The sequence below is a fragment of the Glycine soja genome, chromosome 10 (genome assembly GCF_004193775.1).
Source record: "Glycine soja cultivar W05 chromosome 10, ASM419377v2, whole genome shotgun sequence".
NCBI lineage: Eukaryota > Viridiplantae > Streptophyta > Magnoliopsida > Fabales > Fabaceae > Glycine > Glycine soja.
In genome coordinates this window covers 42,388,756-42,407,189 of record NC_041011.1, presented here as the reverse complement: position 1 = coordinate 42,407,189, position 18,434 = coordinate 42,388,756, and the positions used below count along the sequence as shown (strand labels likewise).

General features: G+C 31.2%; 2 protein-coding genes across 2 annotated transcripts; one reads left to right on the top strand and one right to left on the bottom strand.

Annotated features, from left to right (window-relative positions):
• Positions 1 to 1,010: 1,010 nt before the first annotated feature.
• On the bottom strand, positions 1,011 to 4,399 carry LOC114369430 (probable mitochondrial import inner membrane translocase subunit TIM21). Its single transcript, XM_028326664.1, has 6 exons — positions 4,044 to 4,399; positions 3,791 to 3,969; positions 3,637 to 3,685; positions 3,232 to 3,351; positions 2,375 to 2,561; positions 1,011 to 1,564 (listed from the first exon to the last, which is right to left on the bottom strand). Exons 1-5 carry the CDS (start codon positions 4,227 to 4,229, stop codon positions 2,391 to 2,393), a joined length of 705 nt encoding a protein of 234 aa, XP_028182465.1. The 5' UTR covers positions 4,230 to 4,399; the 3' UTR covers positions 1,011 to 1,564; positions 2,375 to 2,390.
• Positions 4,400 to 11,026: 6,627 nt separating this feature from the next.
• LOC114370909 lies at positions 11,027 to 15,819 on the top strand. Its single transcript, XM_028328311.1, has 7 exons — positions 11,027 to 11,369; positions 11,645 to 11,767; positions 13,953 to 14,158; positions 14,263 to 14,506; positions 14,635 to 14,720; positions 15,179 to 15,264; positions 15,358 to 15,819. The coding sequence occupies exons 1-7, from the start codon at positions 11,346 to 11,348 to the stop codon at positions 15,642 to 15,644; spliced, it is 1,056 nt and encodes a 351-aa protein (XP_028184112.1). The 5' UTR covers positions 11,027 to 11,345; the 3' UTR covers positions 15,645 to 15,819.
• Positions 15,820 to 18,434: the final 2,615 nt, after the last annotated feature.

Genomic DNA, 18,434 nt, shown 5'->3' with positions numbered 1-18,434 from the left:
TTATTTAATCATAATCTCATTAAAAAAGTTGACCACTAGTATTATTAATCGTAAGCATAATATACACATGTTATCTTAAAAATATTATTTACAATAAATTATTTATATTAGATTTTAAAATAATAAAAAAACTAATATTTTTTAACATAAATATAATATATCGATCAGTTGATTTGGATAGAGAATTTTAACTGACGAAAGTAATTTATCAGATAATTTGAATTTCTGTAATTTAGAATTCATTATTTGGATGTTTTTTTATGAAGAATTTAAAATTTTGAAATTTTAAAACAGAATTTTAAACAACTAAAAATCTGAAATTTCAATTTCCTTCTAAAATGTGAGAAATTAAAATTTTTTTCTTACCGTCTTCTTCAAGAAACACCGTCTGAGCTCCTTAAATATCGATCGGGTGTGAACATAGAATAACAACACGTATAACTAGCACACCAACCATATCTTCTCTATTTTTTTCATTCATTTTCTTCATCCTCGTAATTTTAATTTTTTTTATCCAAACACTACAAAATTTTGAAAATAAAAGAATTTCAATTGAAGTATTTAAAATTCTTAGAATTTAAAATTTTCCAGAATTTTAAATTTCTCCATCCAAACACACTCTAAATGTTTTGTATCATAACATTGTGAACAATTCAACTATTCAATTTTGCTTTATATATATAATCTTTTATGTTGAAAAATTCTACAATTTCTTTTTTTAAGAATATTATAGAGGTTAAATATCTACCAACTTTATTGTAATTAATCCCTACTTTGAGAAACTAATCACCTTTAGTAAAATCACTTCTCTCAATCATGTTTTTATTACCAATAAGTCTTAAATATTCAACACCTACTTTAAAAAAAATCCGAAAGAACATCATAACGTTGGTTTCTATGATTTCTACTTTACAGTCTCCGCATAATGATTACGCAAATGTTCACCTAATTATCTCCAACATCGACAGCGTCCACAACACTATATTGTTACAGTTGTGATGAAAATGTAATGCATGCTAGAAACTTGATTCATTATTTTCCGAGTAGTTTTATAGCACATACTAATTCCTGTTGGTGTGTCAAAATAGTTGAAATTAGTCTAACATTCTTCCCATCTCTCCGGTAACAATCAGATATCAATCTTATATGATTCATATCAATTTTGGTTTTTGGCTACAATCCCCTTATATTCATCCTTAAAAATTTGCATGCTACAACCAGCTACTCAAAGTACTTTCACAAACCAAGCCAAGTTGAATTGTCAGCAATAACAACAAATTGGTAGACGGATTTCTCAATAGCTGTCAAGGACAAAGTAATTGCTCTTGTCATCATCATTACTAAGATCCTTGCCCAAAACTTTTGCTCAAATCTGCAGGTTCTAAATGGAAAAACAAAAATACTGAACCTGAGACTTGGGATCCCGTTTTTCACATTATTTGACTTTCTTTAATTATCTTTCCTTCTTTCAACTCCCATCCCTTGTGAAACATGGACTGGCTAAGGTGGTCAATGCTGATAGCTGAAAAATGCAGCCTCCAGTAATGGACCAAATATTAAAGACCTGCATTAAGTATTTTAGAATTCTTATGATTCTTCAAGTTTTATTTGTATGCATGAAAATATGAATTGCATACCAATTGGACTGTAATAAGAATAGGTAAAAGGGTTGTTTACCTTCTAGTATAAATCAGAAATTCAAAATTCTTATGATTCTTCAAGTTTCATTTGCATGCATGAAAATATGAATTGCATGCGAATTGGACTACAATACAAACAGGTAAAAGGGATTTTTCCTTCTAATAAAAGAATTTGGAGTATATTTTCCAAGGTTGACACCCATAAGATAATAGAAATACACAGCCAAAAAACAAAAAAAGAATTGAACAGTGCCTATAGCCTGATAGTCACAAACAATCCAACGTAATCAAGAGCTTAGGTGAGATATTAGCAGCATTACTGAAGGAAAAGAACTGAGTTCAAGGTAACACACACATATTGCATTAACATTTGCAACAGGTTAATCAGTTAATGGAATGAAGTTATAAGGTAGGTTGGGTGGTAAAAGGAAAAGGGAGGGAGAGAAAGGTTGCGGGTTCGATTCCCCCACTAACAAAAAACTAACAATTAACATTTGCAGAGCAAAAAAAAAAATCAGTTAATGGAATGTGCAGAAAGGAAGATAAGTTAATGATATTTTGAATCTCAGTCACTTTATTTTCCTTTCATTTTCTTTATCTGGGAAGTATTATGCAGCAGGGTTATCACCTATAATTTGTGTCGAGAAAAGTATGACCTCAAAGTCAAAAAAGAAACACAAATAACAATGCAGTATCTACTGACTCAGTAATCAGCAAATGGTACAGAACAAAACCTTTTTATCATTTAGGCTACTTGGTTGCACTGTAAGATGGGATGTATGACTCCAGAATTATTTGTGCGGTAGATGGTGCTCTAATCTCAACAATCAAGTAAGTAAACTTCCACTCATTGTCAGCGCCTTTGAACATTTCCGCAAATACTTTTCCATGTCCATGGGGGCCCCGGATATAAAAATTAACCTGTAACCCAAATTAACATATTTGAGTGTAAATCATATATTATCAATATACAATGACACAGCTACTAAACAATAAGTAACTTCCACCATAAATGAAATTTTAAGAATTTGAAAAGGCAGAGTGATAGAACAGAATCAGGACAGAGAAGAAAATAGATGAAGACAAGTGACAGAAATGTGAATTATTCTCTAGTACAATTCTCTGGTAACAGAGCCTGAAATGAATTACACTAATGCTTAAGGTATTCGAGAGACCCTGACCTCTCCCTCACTCTCCAAGAGTCCAAATGTTTCGAACTTGATAAGGTCCCCCCACCTCCTCTCTGAGTCTCTGTACACCTTTCCTTATTTAGAGGCAACATGCCTTATTTCTCTAATTATCCCAGCCCGAGACAACTAACAAATAACTAGGTAACTAACTAACCTATTGTAACCAACTATTAACAAGGTTACCTGACACACAGGAACAATACAACAATATATCCAATGAAATCCTCCTATACCTTGCCTCTTTTCTCTCTCTTTTTTTCATCTTTGTCTCCTCCCTCACAACCTTTTCTTGAAGTTTTTTGTTTAGCTATGATCCCAGGGATTTATCAAAGTTCAAAATAGTTCTTATAAAATGTGTACGCATTGACAAATAAATTTGAGTAAAATGCTGATAGATTTACCTCCACATGCTCGACACCTTCCTCATCAGTCCATACCCTGTGAGGAATTCTTTGGCGAGCAGCTCGATTTCTACTCTCCTGACCATAACCAGTAATTGGAAATCCAATCCTTACTCGTATCTAGCACAAAGTAAATCCATCGCAAGTCAACATAAAAACAGCCAACAGGTATAGAACCAGCCACTATTCATTCCCCAAACCAAAGTTAACTCACAAATCATTGTTTGATCTAGAGCTTTGGCATGTGCAATTTTTATTTTGTTTTGTAAATTAAGCATTTGCAGTAAATACAAAATTGTTCAAATGATTGCCTAATTTTGGCCTGAATCTGTCAAATACCTAACTTCCACTGCTCATGGAAATGATTTAGTTGCAAAGCGGAAATGAAAGAAAAGGTTCACTGACCTGACCATCATCCTGAATTCTTTTGAGAGCCTTGTTATAGATCTTGTACCTGTCAGCAACTCACAACAATTAAATAACTACAAAATACATACTTTAATATTATATAATATGCAGTATTTTCCCTATAGATGAAAAAAATGAGGAAGGTGATTACTCTTTAGGTTGAAAAATAAGCTCTTTGAAAACAGCATATCCTGCAGCAGCTGCGATTCCGAGCCCCGCAAGAATGACAACACCGTAGGAAGCCCCTTCCACGAACGTGACAGGCTTCTCGGGAATGTTATAAGTAGGGGCACTAAAGGGATCCTCGACGTTTGCCACATCCTTTTTAGCCTACAAAAACAAATAGATCAAAATAGGTTTTAATTTGGAAGCAGAGTAATTGACTCGCTCACTCGCTCACTGACCTTATTGGTGGTTTCACCGGTTTCGTTGGATTGGGATGTTTTGGAAGAAACGGGCCTTGATCCTGTGATTAGGAAGGTGGGTGGTGGTGGAACATTGGGGGTGCGGCGAGTAACGAGTGAGCGCGTTGTTGCATTGTGGGCGCAGGCTGAGAGTGCGCGATGATGGGACAAGATTCTGCGGAACATAACGGAGACTCAGACTCTATTCTTCTTCCACGGCGTTGAAGGGAGGAAGGAGGAGAGGGGTTTCGAGTTTCAACAGTGACACAACACAACAGGGTTCGCAAATCGCAACGCAAGCAAAACACTCCTTACTCCTGTGTTGTGTTATCCTTTCTTCTACCTAGCACTACCTAGTTTATTTTATTTTTATTGATTAGTATTAAATTCGATACTCTTAACTAAGATGTCGGATTCAATTATTATGAATGAAAAAAAAGTTTAAAATACAATTAGAATGAGAGACTCAGAGTCAGATTTTTCTGACAAGATTAGTTAACCTTTTTTTATTAGGATTTTAGTTCATATGTATGTATGGTGAATACTTTATTAATTTTTAAAAATATATATATTGAATATTTTAATTTTAATTTTTAGATTGTTTACTTATTATAAATTAGAATTAGAGTACATCATTTTTCCTTTTTTTCTCTCTCTATTAGATAGTCTCAATAATTTAAAATATAATTAGACTTTGTAAATATTGTAATTTACAAGGTTTTTCTTTCTACATAATTTTAGGATGTCAAATGAGTCAATAAAACTAAACAAACTATTTTAACCTGTAAAAAATAAATTAAGGTGCATTAGACTCGTTTTAAGATTAAGTTGAAAACCTTAAGTCAATTTATGGTGGATTGTTGGTTAGGTTAGGCTAGAGTAGAAAAGTGGTGTCATGTTAAAAAATATGAATGAATTTTGTCAAACTTTTGTTACACTATTATGGTCTCGATCAATGTCAATAAAGTGATGCTTTAATGTTATCAAGCATAAATAGTTGTTGATTACTTCAACATGATTTCACATCAAAAAGGAGGGGAAAGAAAAAGAATGAAATAGGAATATAATGAAAAGAACAACTTTATTTATAAGGATTGAAGTAACAAATTGTTGTCATATTAAAGAATATCAAAGAGTATCACCAAACTTTTGTTACTCCATTATGATCTCAATTAATGTCAATGAAAGCAATATTTTATTGTTATCAAGCACGACTGACTACTTCAACATGAATTCACACTAGGAGAAAGGAAAAAAAAAAGACAACAAAATAAGAATCTAATGAAAATAACAACTTTATTTGTAAAGGATGGAGTTTTAAAGTGTTGCCACGTTAAAGAATGTGAATGAGCTATGCCAAAATTTTGTTACACTATTATGATGTCAATTATTGTCAATGAAAGTGATGACTTGTTATCAAGCACAAACAATTGTTGACTACTTCAACATGAATTTGCACTGGAAAAAGGATAAAAAAAGAAACATAACAAAATAGGAATCTAATGAAAAAAGAAACTTTACTTGGAAGGAATAGAGTAGCAAAGTGTTCTCATGTTAAAGAATGTAAATAAGTCCCATCAAACTTTTGTTGCTCCATTATAACCTCAACTATTGCCAAGAAAGTGATGTTTTGTTGTTATTAAGCACAAACAATTATTATAGTACTCCCTTCAAAATGTTAGTGTATAAATCGCTACACTTATCATGGATATATTATAATATTTTGTTAAAAAATGTTGGTGGATAAATCATCTTAATTGTGACTCTCCAATCTCTTGTGGGATGACGCACATTGTGTGTCCTGAAGGTATCATTTGTCACATTGATCACATCTAATGATAAGAAAAGCTTTATTTGTGAGGGATAAAATAACAAAGTGTTGTCTTGTTAAAGAATGTCAATGAACCTCGCTAAAATTTTATTGTTACATTATGATCTTGATTATTGCCAAGGAAAGTGATGCTTTGTTGTTAACAAGCACAAACATTTGTTGACTACTTCAACAATAATTCATGCCAAAAGAAAGAAAGAAAAAAAAAACAACAACATAGGAATGCAACTAAGAATCTTAATGTTAGAAAGACAATACATAATTAAAGGATTTACATAATATAACACCATTACACCAAACAATTATAAGCATGAAATTATAGTAGGTAAGCATTTTAATCGATGTGAAAAACAGTCAAATGGCACAAGGCCAACTTGCACATGGTGCAATAGAATGCATAAAATAGATGTCATTGAAATCATTGTTTTGAAACCTGGATTGGACCGACTAGTTTGACTAGGAATCGGTCATGTGTCCGATCCAACAAATCTTAAAAATCGGTATGTCCTTAAACTGACTCAAAATCGTTAAACTATTCGAAAACCGGTAAACCTAGTAATCGGTTTCACTTAAAACTATTTTTTTTATAAAAAAACTTTCAAAATAACATCATTTTGGATTTTTTAAAAAAGAAATATTACAACTTATGATATTTTAAGTGAAGTTTACTCTTTATTATTATTATTATTATTATCATCAATTTACGCTCCTTCTATTATTTTTTGTTCAAAATATCAATAATATATTATATTAAAATATTTAAAATATATATTTTATTAAAACTAATTCGACCCCAATTGAACCATGGATTCTTAAATTAATATTTTCATCAATTTAATCATCGGTCCAATTATAATAACATTGATTGAAACTATGAAGTCACGAGTTACATTCCATTATCTCAAACATGCAAATCAAGAATATCAAGCACTAGGTGATATAAATACATGTCATTACACTACACGGATCATTAATAAATTATAGTATTTCGTTAAGAATTTTAATATAATATAAACGATCTTAACTACAATCCTCCAATCACATGTGAGATGACGTATAGTATGTGTCCTAAAGGTATCATTTCCCTCTACTATATATATATTTAATTGGTTTAATTAACCAACTAAATAAATTGTAAACAAATTGGTTTGTCTAAAAATTATGGGACATAAGCTCCATCTAATTTGCCTAAAACTTAAATTATGTATATTTCTCATACAAGCTTCGGAAAGAGGACCTCTCACTAATTCACAAATTTTCTTTATTTGGTTGTAGAGAAATTATATCTCTTCATCACTTTTATATCTTTCTAAATACGTGTTCGCTTAATTATACTGGGGCTTTAACTTATTATTTATGTAATCAAGTCTGTTTTCATTTTCATTTGTATCCTTTTTTATCTTAAAATTCATTTTTCAAGTATCCATATATTGTGAACTTTCTTAATTGGTACTACACTATTCGACCAATGCCTTTAGGTTTCTATCAAAGGATTTAAATTACTTATTATGTTATATCTCTCTCTATAAGTCCTATGGTATTATTAATAATATATATAATTTATACATTATCATTACTAAATATAAAATTTTTATACATTATATATGTTTATCTTTTAAGGTTCAATTTTTTTACTAATTATTTCTACATTGAATTCTCATAACTAATTTAGGTTTCCATTTTAATGGTTCTATCATCGTGATGCAAATCAGCATTATCTCCATGTTTGGTTCATTGAGCATGGCCCATACTCAAACTAAGATTTCCCTTAAGCCATGCATGCATAGGCCTAGGCCATGGCGTCATCGGAAAATAAAAAATGCAAGTGTGTGGGCATCCACAATGAGGATAAATTATTAATCACAACATCAAATACACTCTTCATTTGAAATTATTGGCCCATTTTCAAGGTTATTTTATGCCTTGAAGGCGTGTTATATGGATAATATTATCCTTGCTTAATAAAATGGATAATATTATATCCTAGAAGTGGTTTATCATATTCATCGGTGCAAGTCTAATTCTGGAGTGCTTGTTTTGAAAATTGATCTTGAAAAAAACATATGACAACTTAATATGAATAAAAATTAAACTCTATTTTTAAATCTAAATAATATCCTAAACATTAAATATAAGATAATATATTCTTTTAATCTAAATAAGATTGTAAATATTTGAAATTGGAAATTTTAATTGTTCTCATATTTAAATTACCCTCCATTTGAATTTCTTAACTGTCTTTATCTTAATATATTATCTTTTATCTTTATGTCTAAATAAAATTTTATTTGTTTTTTAATTAGAAAAATATGTTTACAGTTAAAATTAATTTGACTTTTTGTAATTGTGCATGCATATTAATCATGAGAATTAGCTTTGTTTCTTTAAATTTATAATTTTTTAAAAAGATCTCTTTCATTATCACTCTCCATTATCTCCTTTTTTTAAATGTTACTCAGCATTTATCTCTTTTATTATTTCTTCTCTTCCAAATGAAAAATGATAAAATGGTATGAATGGATTTTCGTGCAAAATGCAGGAAAGTTTACACAACGCTGCTTACTTTCTCTCATCATATGTTCAGCAACAAAGCAATATAAAACATTCTCCTTCCCTCAAACACTATGCAACTTGTACTTATTGATCTGATCTTCAACTTTTTATCTAGTTAGCTTAATTAATTCAATATTCCCAGTAAAAAATGTACAAAGAATGTTGATTGGTTAATTTTTAAATTTACCTTGCCTTGTATTATGTTAAACACAATTGTATAGATTTGAAAAACAACTACGTATTGCTTCATCCAAGGAATGTTTCGTAACAAATACCATTCCTCCAAATGGAAAAACTCTCATTTTCAAAATTTCATCCAAAGTCTTACCCACAATGCCTATTTTCTACAACCACCCTTGCAACCAACAACAATTCGAACTATTAATACATTGTCATATGTCTCTAATGTTAGGTCATCATTACAACCATTTAAGGCTATCTATGCATTGGATTGCTGCTAATGCCATACCATTATTCAATATGTAACTAGTCCATTGACATTACAATCTCTCCTCTAGTTAATTGCATCAATTAATTTATTTACCCTTATAATTAACCAACATTCCTACAACCACACTTGCAACCAACGATCATTTGACACCATTAATGCATTACCTTATTATTAGGTCATCATTGTGATCATTCGACATCGTTAATGCATTACATTGTCCTTGATGTTAAGTCATTATTTCATTCGTGACTAGTCTATTGACACTACAATGTCTCCTTTGACTACACCGATTAATTTATTTACCCTTATAATTAACCAACATCCCTATGACCACAATTGCTACCAATGACCATCTAACACCATTAATGCATTATCTTGTCGTTAGGCCATCATTGCGATCATTTGACATTACTGATGCATTACACTATCCTTGATGTTAAATCATCATTTCATTCGTGACTAGTCCATTGACACTACAATGTCTCCTTTGACTATACTAATTTAAGCGATTTGCCCTTGTAACCAACATCCTTATACAACCACACTAGCAACCAACAACTATTCGTCATCATTATTGCATTGCCCTATCACTGATGTCAATCCATCATTGCAACAATCTTACATTGTTAGTGCATTATCTCGTTGTTGACGTCAAACCATAATTCGATACGCGACTAGTCTATTGATGCCATAGTGTCTCATTCGACACTATTAATGCATTGGATACGTGACTAGTTCATTGCGCTACAATGTCTTATTCGATTGCACTAATTTAACTGTTTTGCCCTTGTAACCAACATTCCCTACAATGCCAACCACATTACAAATCAATCTATACCTATTATTGGTGACGTCTTGTCCATCTGACAACGATGTCTTCACCCAGGCCTCTAATGATCAAAATGTATGTTTTTTTTTTTTAAAGAAAGGAGTTAAGAGATAAATAATTGAAAGAGAAGAGATAATAAAAGATATAAATTATATTTATTAGTATTTAAATGGATAAAGTTGGTTTTCATGATCAAGATAAAATAATAAAATGAATTAATTGATTATTATATGTGGCAACTTTAACATAACATCCATTCATATTTTTAAAAAGCCAATTGATTTTATATTTCAATTTGAGTTGTTGGTTATAAAATCGAAAATCTGATTTATATATTCAAAGCTATTATATTCATTATTAATTTAAATCTGATATATTTCATATATTTTAAAATATTTATTATTTTTATTATTTTTAATCATATAAAACAAACATTTATTTTATACATGCACAAATTAAAGTACTAATTATTCTTGTAACTTTCAATAAAACATGAAATAAAAAATCTTCAATGTTAATTCTTAATTTATATTATCATTTACTTTCTTGATGAAATATTATCATTTAATTTAATCACTTTGTCCTTATTTATAAGGCACTGAAATTTTCTTATCCCTTTTTATAAACTTTAATTTCAATGGTCTTGTTCATTAATAATTTTTTTTTACTAAAATGCTCTTATTTATTTTAATTCATAATTTAAATGCTATTGAATTGTCTAATTTCCTTTCTTATATACATTGAAGAAGATGAATAGTATTTCAATAATATTAAAAAATAGAAAAAATTATAATTACATATAAATTTAATGCTAACAAATGAATTTAACCAATTTTCTTAATAAACATAAATTAGTCAACACCATCTTATAAAAATAACGAGAGAGAGTATTTAATAATCTATCACTGTATCGAATAAGCATATTAATTTATATGTTCATTTATATTGTATTTAATACTGGTCATGGGTGTAATTGAAACGGTATTTTGCCTCTTTAATCATAATGTGAATTGACTATAGTATTGACTAAGATATATTGGTGTGTAACTAGGCAGGTGACATGCACTTGAATCTAGAACGACAAAACTAAAACCCATACTGTACTATGCAACGAATAACAAAAAAAATAAGAAAAAAATGAACAAAAATAACGCAAGCTTAATGGCCTATAACGCACTCAAGAAGACGTTTAGCTTAATTGGTTTCTAATTTAATTGATTAAATAGAATGATTGAATATTATAAACTCTATTACCTATTCAATTCTTATGTATTAAAACAAAATACTTATAAATGTGAACAGTAGTAACTCAGTAAGCACTGACACTATCTTGGTCACACGCGGCGAAGCGAACTGTTACTCTCACTCTCTCTTTACCACCAATCACTTCTCTTCTCTCACTCTCATTTTTTTCTTCTTTCTTCTATCAATTGTCTTTCAAAGTTGAAACTTTTTTTCTCTCTCTCTCATCCCAAAACAACAGAATTTCAGTAAATCCCATTTCTCTTAAGCCGCACTAAATAATAGAACTGTCCCGAAAGCCATACTTCTGCACATTCCTTCAGCTATAAAAAAGATCCCACCTTTGACAGAGTCGAAGCATCTTCAAGACGAACAAAATGAGAGAGACAATTATTTATGATATGCTTTGTTCTTAATTGGGTGAGTTTGTCTCTTTATCTCTCTGTATTGCATTTATTGTCGACGTCATTGGGTCAATGCCACTTTATTATGGGTTCTCTTCTTTGCTTCTTTTTCTTCTCTCTCTTTCACATTACCTGAAAATTGTAATGCATGCACTCTCTTGAAGGTGAGAGAATTTATGATGATTTCTTCTTCTCTGTGTCTGATTTTTCAAAACTATAATTACATATTCATTGATTTTGGAATTGAATTCATCCATTTAGAATTAACTCATCTGTTTTTGCTGTTCCAAGGGTAAGTTTCTGAGAATTTTCCGTCACTTTAACTTCTCGGCAAAAAATATGTCTTCCCTGTCGAATCTTGAACGCTTTCTCCTATGCGTAACTCCAGACGTTGTTCCTTCACTCACTCTTCAGGTATTTTTATTTTATCTTTTTTTTTTATATATTTTAGAATTCAATATTTTTTCTCTCTCAATTCTACTCTCGTCTAAATTTAACTCGTGTCACCGATTCGTGGCGCAAACTACTGACTGTGTTTTCTTTCTCCGTTGGGTCAAAATTGAAACGTGGATAATGATAACGAGATTACTTTTGATGAAAAGGATTCTTTTTTATTTTTGAGTTTCTTTGAAAATCCTCTGCATGTTACAGTGCTATCTTCCGATCAACGAGATTACTTTTGATGAAAAGGATTCTTTTTTATTTTGGAGTTTCTTTGAAAATCCTCTGCATGTTACAGTGCTATCTTCCGATCATGCTGCAGAAATATTTCAACCACTTTTTATTCAAATTAATTAATTAATTATATTCTTTTGTGAACGCAGTAGTTATCCGAACGGTGCAAAATCAAAATTATAATCGACTCAGTATAAGAAAAAGAAGTTATCCGAACAACCGTGGATTTGATTTCTGTCTATGTCAAGGATAGTCATCTAAGTCACACTTTTACCTTAAAAATACAAATAGCAACAATGAAGTGTTGGTCAAATGACTCCATTTTGACTTTGGTCTTTGGGAATATTCCCTGGATGCAATTGCTTTGAGAAATTATCACTTTTTTTATTTACATAAATAAATGCTACATTATCAATATATCTGACATATGTTACCATCTTCTATTAAAAAAAATGTTACCATCTTTTAATTTATTTGCAAAATGTTGACCGGGGTATAGTCATTTGCCTCTTCCCTGACGGTTGCTTAGAGGAAAAAACAAAAAAAAAAATGTTTTTTGGAGTCCCAGATTTCAGATATTTTGTTAACCACTAGGTATCAGTAGGGAATCAAACTTACTTGGTCAAATATAAAATGATTCTGTGTGATGTTATTTTGGAGAGAAAACATTGGCTCACCGATATGTTATTTGTTGCTCAATTTGTCTGAGTTAGGACCAAAGAATAGTTGTAAAATGAGCCTCGGAGAGGTTTTCGTTTAGAAGTTGCATGCCCACTAGATTCGATCTCGTGCCTTCACCTTAGGCCATGTGTGATGGTGACTAGGGATAATGATGTATGTTGTGCATAGTGTGCGAGAGCCTCTCTCCTTTGTTTCAACAAAAAATAGCCCCTCTCGTTTTTCTTGTTTTCACAAAATTAAATACTAACAGTCCTCTTTTTTTTTTTCTTAAATAAATATTATTAAATTACTACTAAATTACATTTATATATTAGTATCTATTAAAAATAAAAGTCATAACTACAATTAATTAAGGATGATTTTAACTACCAAAAATAATTAAGGATAATTTTATTATTTTCATAAAACAAAAACACTAGAGAGAATTATTCTCACTCCACTTCATGTGGGTCATCCCCTAGAAAATTGTATGGGAAAAATTAGAACCACCATTTCCTGCCTTTAGAAAGCAATAGTAGGTGCTCCAATCATAATTCACTCTATCTTGGAGCACATGGTTCTACTGGCTTAAATTATTAGATAGTTATAAATGATATAATTAGGATTAGGATTATTCATTTTTTTTACCTTTGAATTGAAAAGATGTGAAACATTTTATTAATATTTATTATTATTATTATTATTATTATTATTATTTCTCTTAGTTTGTCACATTATTATTGTCATGTTTGAATGGTTGAAAGAAATAGAGTAAATGAAAAAAAAAGAGATAATTAAAGAAAAGAAAGATACAATAGAAATAAAATGATAAAATTATAAAAATACTGAAATACCCTTATTAATACTAGGTGTATCTTTTTATCAAATGTGGATAAGATTTCTTGGTCAAAAGGACAAAAAAGCACAAACAAAAATGTTCAGTTCTCATTTTTACTAAGGATAAATGGGACCCATCTTCACTCGAATAATTGAAAAATATCCATTTGTGCCCGTGGTGGCTGAATTGCTGCTAGCAAACAGCTCATATATCACTGTATCATATCTGCACTTTTTTTTTCTTCCTCATCACGTCATGTAACTTTTAGGTGTCCACGAATAATTTTCCAATTATATTTGATAAATCCTTTGTTCTACTAGCTTTTGCTACTTAATTGAGAGTTGAAACAAAGATATATATAAACCGTGCTTCTTGCATTTTGTGAAACCACACGTTACATAGTTTCTTGTAACTCGTAAATTTCAGAGCTGCTCTAGCGATCAAAATGTCCAATGTCTACCTCCAGGCAAAGACACAATCGAATACTTCACTCTGAAGGATCTTTGGGACTGCTATTCTGAATGGAGTGCCTTTGGTGCTTGCATTCCTCTGATGTTGGAAAATGGTGACACTCTGGTTCAATACTATGTTCCGAATCTGTCTGCCATCCAAATCTACCGCAGTAAATCTAGGTATGCAGAAAAAGAAACACACCACACCGTGTGCTTATTATCTACTAAATGTGTCAACAAAATGGTATGAGTAATTGAGTATGAACCTTGTTATTCTTTTCTAGGATTCGGAAAGAGGACGTCGAAGGAATTGAACTTGAATGTTATTCCTCGAGTGAGGATAGTGGAAGTGATGACCTATCTAGATCAGCGAGTAACAATTCTAGCAAAGCATGGGATGATGCTTCTTTGGATTCAGGTTCTGACCAAGTGGTTTTATGCAGCACAACAAAGGATATGCTTGGCGCACTTTACTTACAGTACTCTGAGAACTATCCACCTTACCAGAGGGTTCCATTTTCTGAGAAGGTATAGCAATACCCTCTAATTAACTTCTAAGTGCTATTCTTAACAAATTATCAGCAAATGTTTTTATGCTCTCTCTCTCTCACACGCTGGAAGCATGTCTGTCTGTTGATTGATGTTTCTTGTTTCAGATAACTGAGTTAGCTAAAAGCCATCCAGCATTGATGACGTTGAAGAGTGTGGATATTTCCCCAACAAGTTGGATGGCTGTTTCATGGTGAGTGGAATTAGTTTTGTTGTACTGAAAAAAAATGTTGTTACGTTCTTGAAGATGAACCAGAACTTGGAAGTAAGTGCACCTGGGGATAAATTGGCCTTGGTTTTTAACTTTAATAATTCGTAGATAAAATAAAACTGTGAAGATAACTTGTAGTTGATGAAAAGTCACTGGTCTCTGAGTTGTTACAGATACAATTCTATTTTTAATTTATTTCAAGTTAAAATTGATTTGCGGAGACAAGGTTGAATTGATTGTAATATTATTTCCTAGTATTTCTTGCTGATCAACTTTTGGTTCTGTCATCTTTGTGTTTTTCATAATCACGTGTATAAAAAGCTTTCAATCAATTTGTTTTTCCTTATATTGTGCAGTTTATGGTATATATTTCTAGTTTGATCTCTAGTTTCTGTTTGATTCCATGATTGAAAGATCTCACATTGACTCATTATGAATAGGTACCCCATTTATTCCGTACCATGCCAGAAAAATAAAAAGGACCCAACAAGCTTCCTAACTTTTCATTCACTTTCATCTTTCCAAGGTATCTTTACGTAGTGATTTGTCAAACAAAAAACATAGTATCAAATAAATTAATTTGAAGCAAGTTCACAACTACTTTTTGTTTGTTTTGCAGAATGTGCAAGCAAATATGAGGGAATTGACACAGGGAATGACGCAAGTTGTTTAATTGGGTGGCGAAGTATTGTAGGAGAGAAATGCAAGAAAAAAGAGAGTGGTTGCATGTCTCTCTCTCCTTTTGGGCTTGCCACTTTCAAAATGAGGAAAAGCGTTTGGTTAAACTCTTATAACAACAATAATCAAGTGGTGACCAATCTGTATAACGCTGCAGACTCGTGGTTGAAGCACCGCAACGCTGACCACCCTGACTTCAACTTCTTCACACGCCAACCTACCTTGTAGATTGGTTTGTGTTGTGTTCATCATCACCAACTCAATGCCCCTTTGCTCAGTTTGCTCTGACTTGGGCATTAGAGTTTGCTTAAGTTTGGCACACTGACTTAGGCATCAAAACTTCATCACCTAGGTCCAACTCTGAGAACATTAATAAATGAAAATGTAAATTAAGTTTAGTTTATTGGGGGTCGTGTAAATTAATTGGGTACTATCTCTTATGTAGTATAGTTTCTTAATTTCTTTCTTTCTTTCTTTAAATACTCATTGTATATCCTTTATTCTCCTGTTTATCCCAACACTGGGAACAATTGCCGTGAGTTCAGGAGACGTAAGCAAAAAAATTGGCATGATAAAATCAGCCTTTAGTGGGTCAGTTTGCGTAGCAACCAGGACCGCATAAATAAATGAACAAATAAATTAAGTCATGAATCATGATGAGATATAATGATAAATTTCTCTTTAAGAATAAGAAAAGGTGAAGAAATAAAATAAATTTATTGCTTAAACTAAAAATTATATAAGTTAATTTGTATAAACATTTTCATATTAATTTTATCAAAAACATGATTTTTTTTTTAAATTATACATAAACTATTTTTAACAAGTGTACTCAATTTCTTTAATTCAAATACACCTTAAATAAATAAAATTATGGTTAGTTTTTTTTGGTATGAAGCAAAGTATCCTTCTATCCAAAACTAAAGACTAATCTCTAGAAAAAATTAAAATTCATTTAAGATATTTAGTCTCTCTCCTAATAAATATGTTTCCAAATCTCTGTATATTTTCTCTTTTTTTATTTATGATTTTGTTTTGATATTTTGTCCTCAAATAAATGAAAATCACCCGATACCATTTTCTTAACATGGTATCAAAGCCAACTCCAATTACCTTTTTAGGTATTGGAGATTAGCTTATGAATACAAAAATGAAAAATAGGTCAAATAGATCAGGTTCTGCTCCACATATGCCGGATTTGTCTTCAATCCTCACACCTGAGCATTTTGATGGTACAAATTATCCTTAATAACATCCAAAAGGAAAAAAGGTAGAGTCTTCCAAGGACAACTCCACAGTCGCTATTGGATTTGTTACTAAGTTAGGTACATTTCAACCAATTTGTGGGGTTTTTGTTGTTACTAAGGGTAGTGATTAGATAATTGACACAGGTGTAACAAATCATAAGACTTATGATAGAAATATGTTTACACAGTTCTCCTCTAATGGTCCTCTTTCAGCCATTATAAACGCTGATGGTTAGTGGTACAATATCCATTTCTCCCTTGTTATCCATTTTTAATGTGTTTTTTGTTCCTTCTCTCAATTGCAATCTTCTCTCTGTTAGTCAATTAACCAAGTCACATAATTGTGTTTTCTTTTTCTTTCCCACATATTGTACTCTACAAAATATACATATGAATGAGAAGATTAGCAGTGGTAAAAGAAGTGAAGGATTATACTATCTTGAAGGTAATTCTCAATATACCAAAGGAAAAATACTGACTCACTCTATAAGTGATGAAACACAAACTAAGAATAAAAGAGATATTTGACAATGACATAAGCGATTAGGACATCCATCTTTAGCTACCTTAAGAGATTATTTCCTTCATTGTTTAGCCATTCTCATATCTCTGATTTTAAATGTGAAACTTGTGTAATGGCAAAAAGTCATCGCGTTACTTTTCCTATAAATAACAATAGAGCTAATGCTCATTTCTCTATTATTCACTCTGATGTTTGGGAACCTGCCCCTCTTCCCACACATAATGGAATGCGATGGTTTGTGACATTTGTGGATAATTGTACAAGAATGATTTGTTATACCTTCTTAAATGCAAAAGTGATGTGTGTAATGTTTTTCAAGTTTTTCACAAAATGATAAGCACACAATTTAATACTTCAATAAAGATAGTCAAGTCTAATAATGGAGGGGAATACTACAAAAATGAGTTGACAAATTTTATGAAATCTCTTGGTATTCTTCATCAAACATCGTGTCCTAATTCCCCTAAGCAAAATGGAGTAGCCGAGAGAAAAAATAAACATCTTTTGGAGGTTACTAGATCACTATTGATTAGTGGTAATATTCCTTCTTACTTATGGGGTGAAACTTTAAGCTCTGCAGTTTATCTTATTATTAGAGTTCCCTCGGGTGTGTCAAACTTTAAAAGACCTCTTGATGTCCTTTCTCATCATTTCACCCTTAATTTTTTCAATCATTTACCACCCCATATTTTTTGTTGTGTCATATATGTGCATTTGCATCCTCGCCAATGAACAAAATTAGAATCTAGAGCAATGAAATGTGTTTTTTGGGATACAACACCACTCAAAAGGGATATAAGGCCTATCATCCATCTACAAAAAGATTTTTTGTATCAATGGATATTACATTTCATGAGCATGAAATGTTTTTTCCCTTGAAAACACTTCATTATTCTGCTCAAAGGAGGTGTGATTTGGAGGTGTAGAATCATGATAGACTTGACCAAGATATCGGGTTATTTGATGTTATGCCAACAACAACAGAGGATGAAATTCAAGATAATGGAGATGAGAACATGGAGGATTAAATCAGAATAATGTAAATGAGAATATGGTCGAAGATGATAGTATAATCTCTCCTTCAACCTCAAATCCACTATTGATCCAATCCGAAAATAATTTTGTAGAGGTATCACTTAAAACTCTTACTCCATTTCATTCTATTGCTGATACACAAAATTATGTTTCTACTGATATACAATGCAATGTCTCTTCTACCCCAAATTCTGACCCTATAGTAAGCCCTTA

Coding starts and splice junctions, on each gene's coding strand:
- LOC114369430 (XM_028326664.1), bottom strand. CDS start 4,229: ATGTTCCGCAGAATCTTGTCCCATCATCGCGCACTCTCAGCCTGCGCC. Junction 3,970..4,043: donor CCGGTGAAACCACCAATAAG/GTCAGTGAGCGA, acceptor TTGTTTTTGTAG/GCTAAAAAGGATGTGGCAAA. Junction 3,686..3,790: donor CTTATTTTTCAACCTAAAGA/GTAATCACCTTC, acceptor AGTTGCTGACAG/GTACAAGATCTATAACAAGG.
- LOC114370909 (XM_028328311.1), top strand. CDS start 11,346: ATGATATGCTTTGTTCTTAATTGG. Junction 11,768..13,952: donor TTCCTTCACTCACTCTTCAG/GTATTTTTATTT, acceptor CGTAAATTTCAG/AGCTGCTCTAGCGATCAAAA. Junction 15,265..15,357: donor TTCACTTTCATCTTTCCAAG/GTATCTTTACGT, acceptor TTTGTTTTGCAG/AATGTGCAAGCAAATATGAG.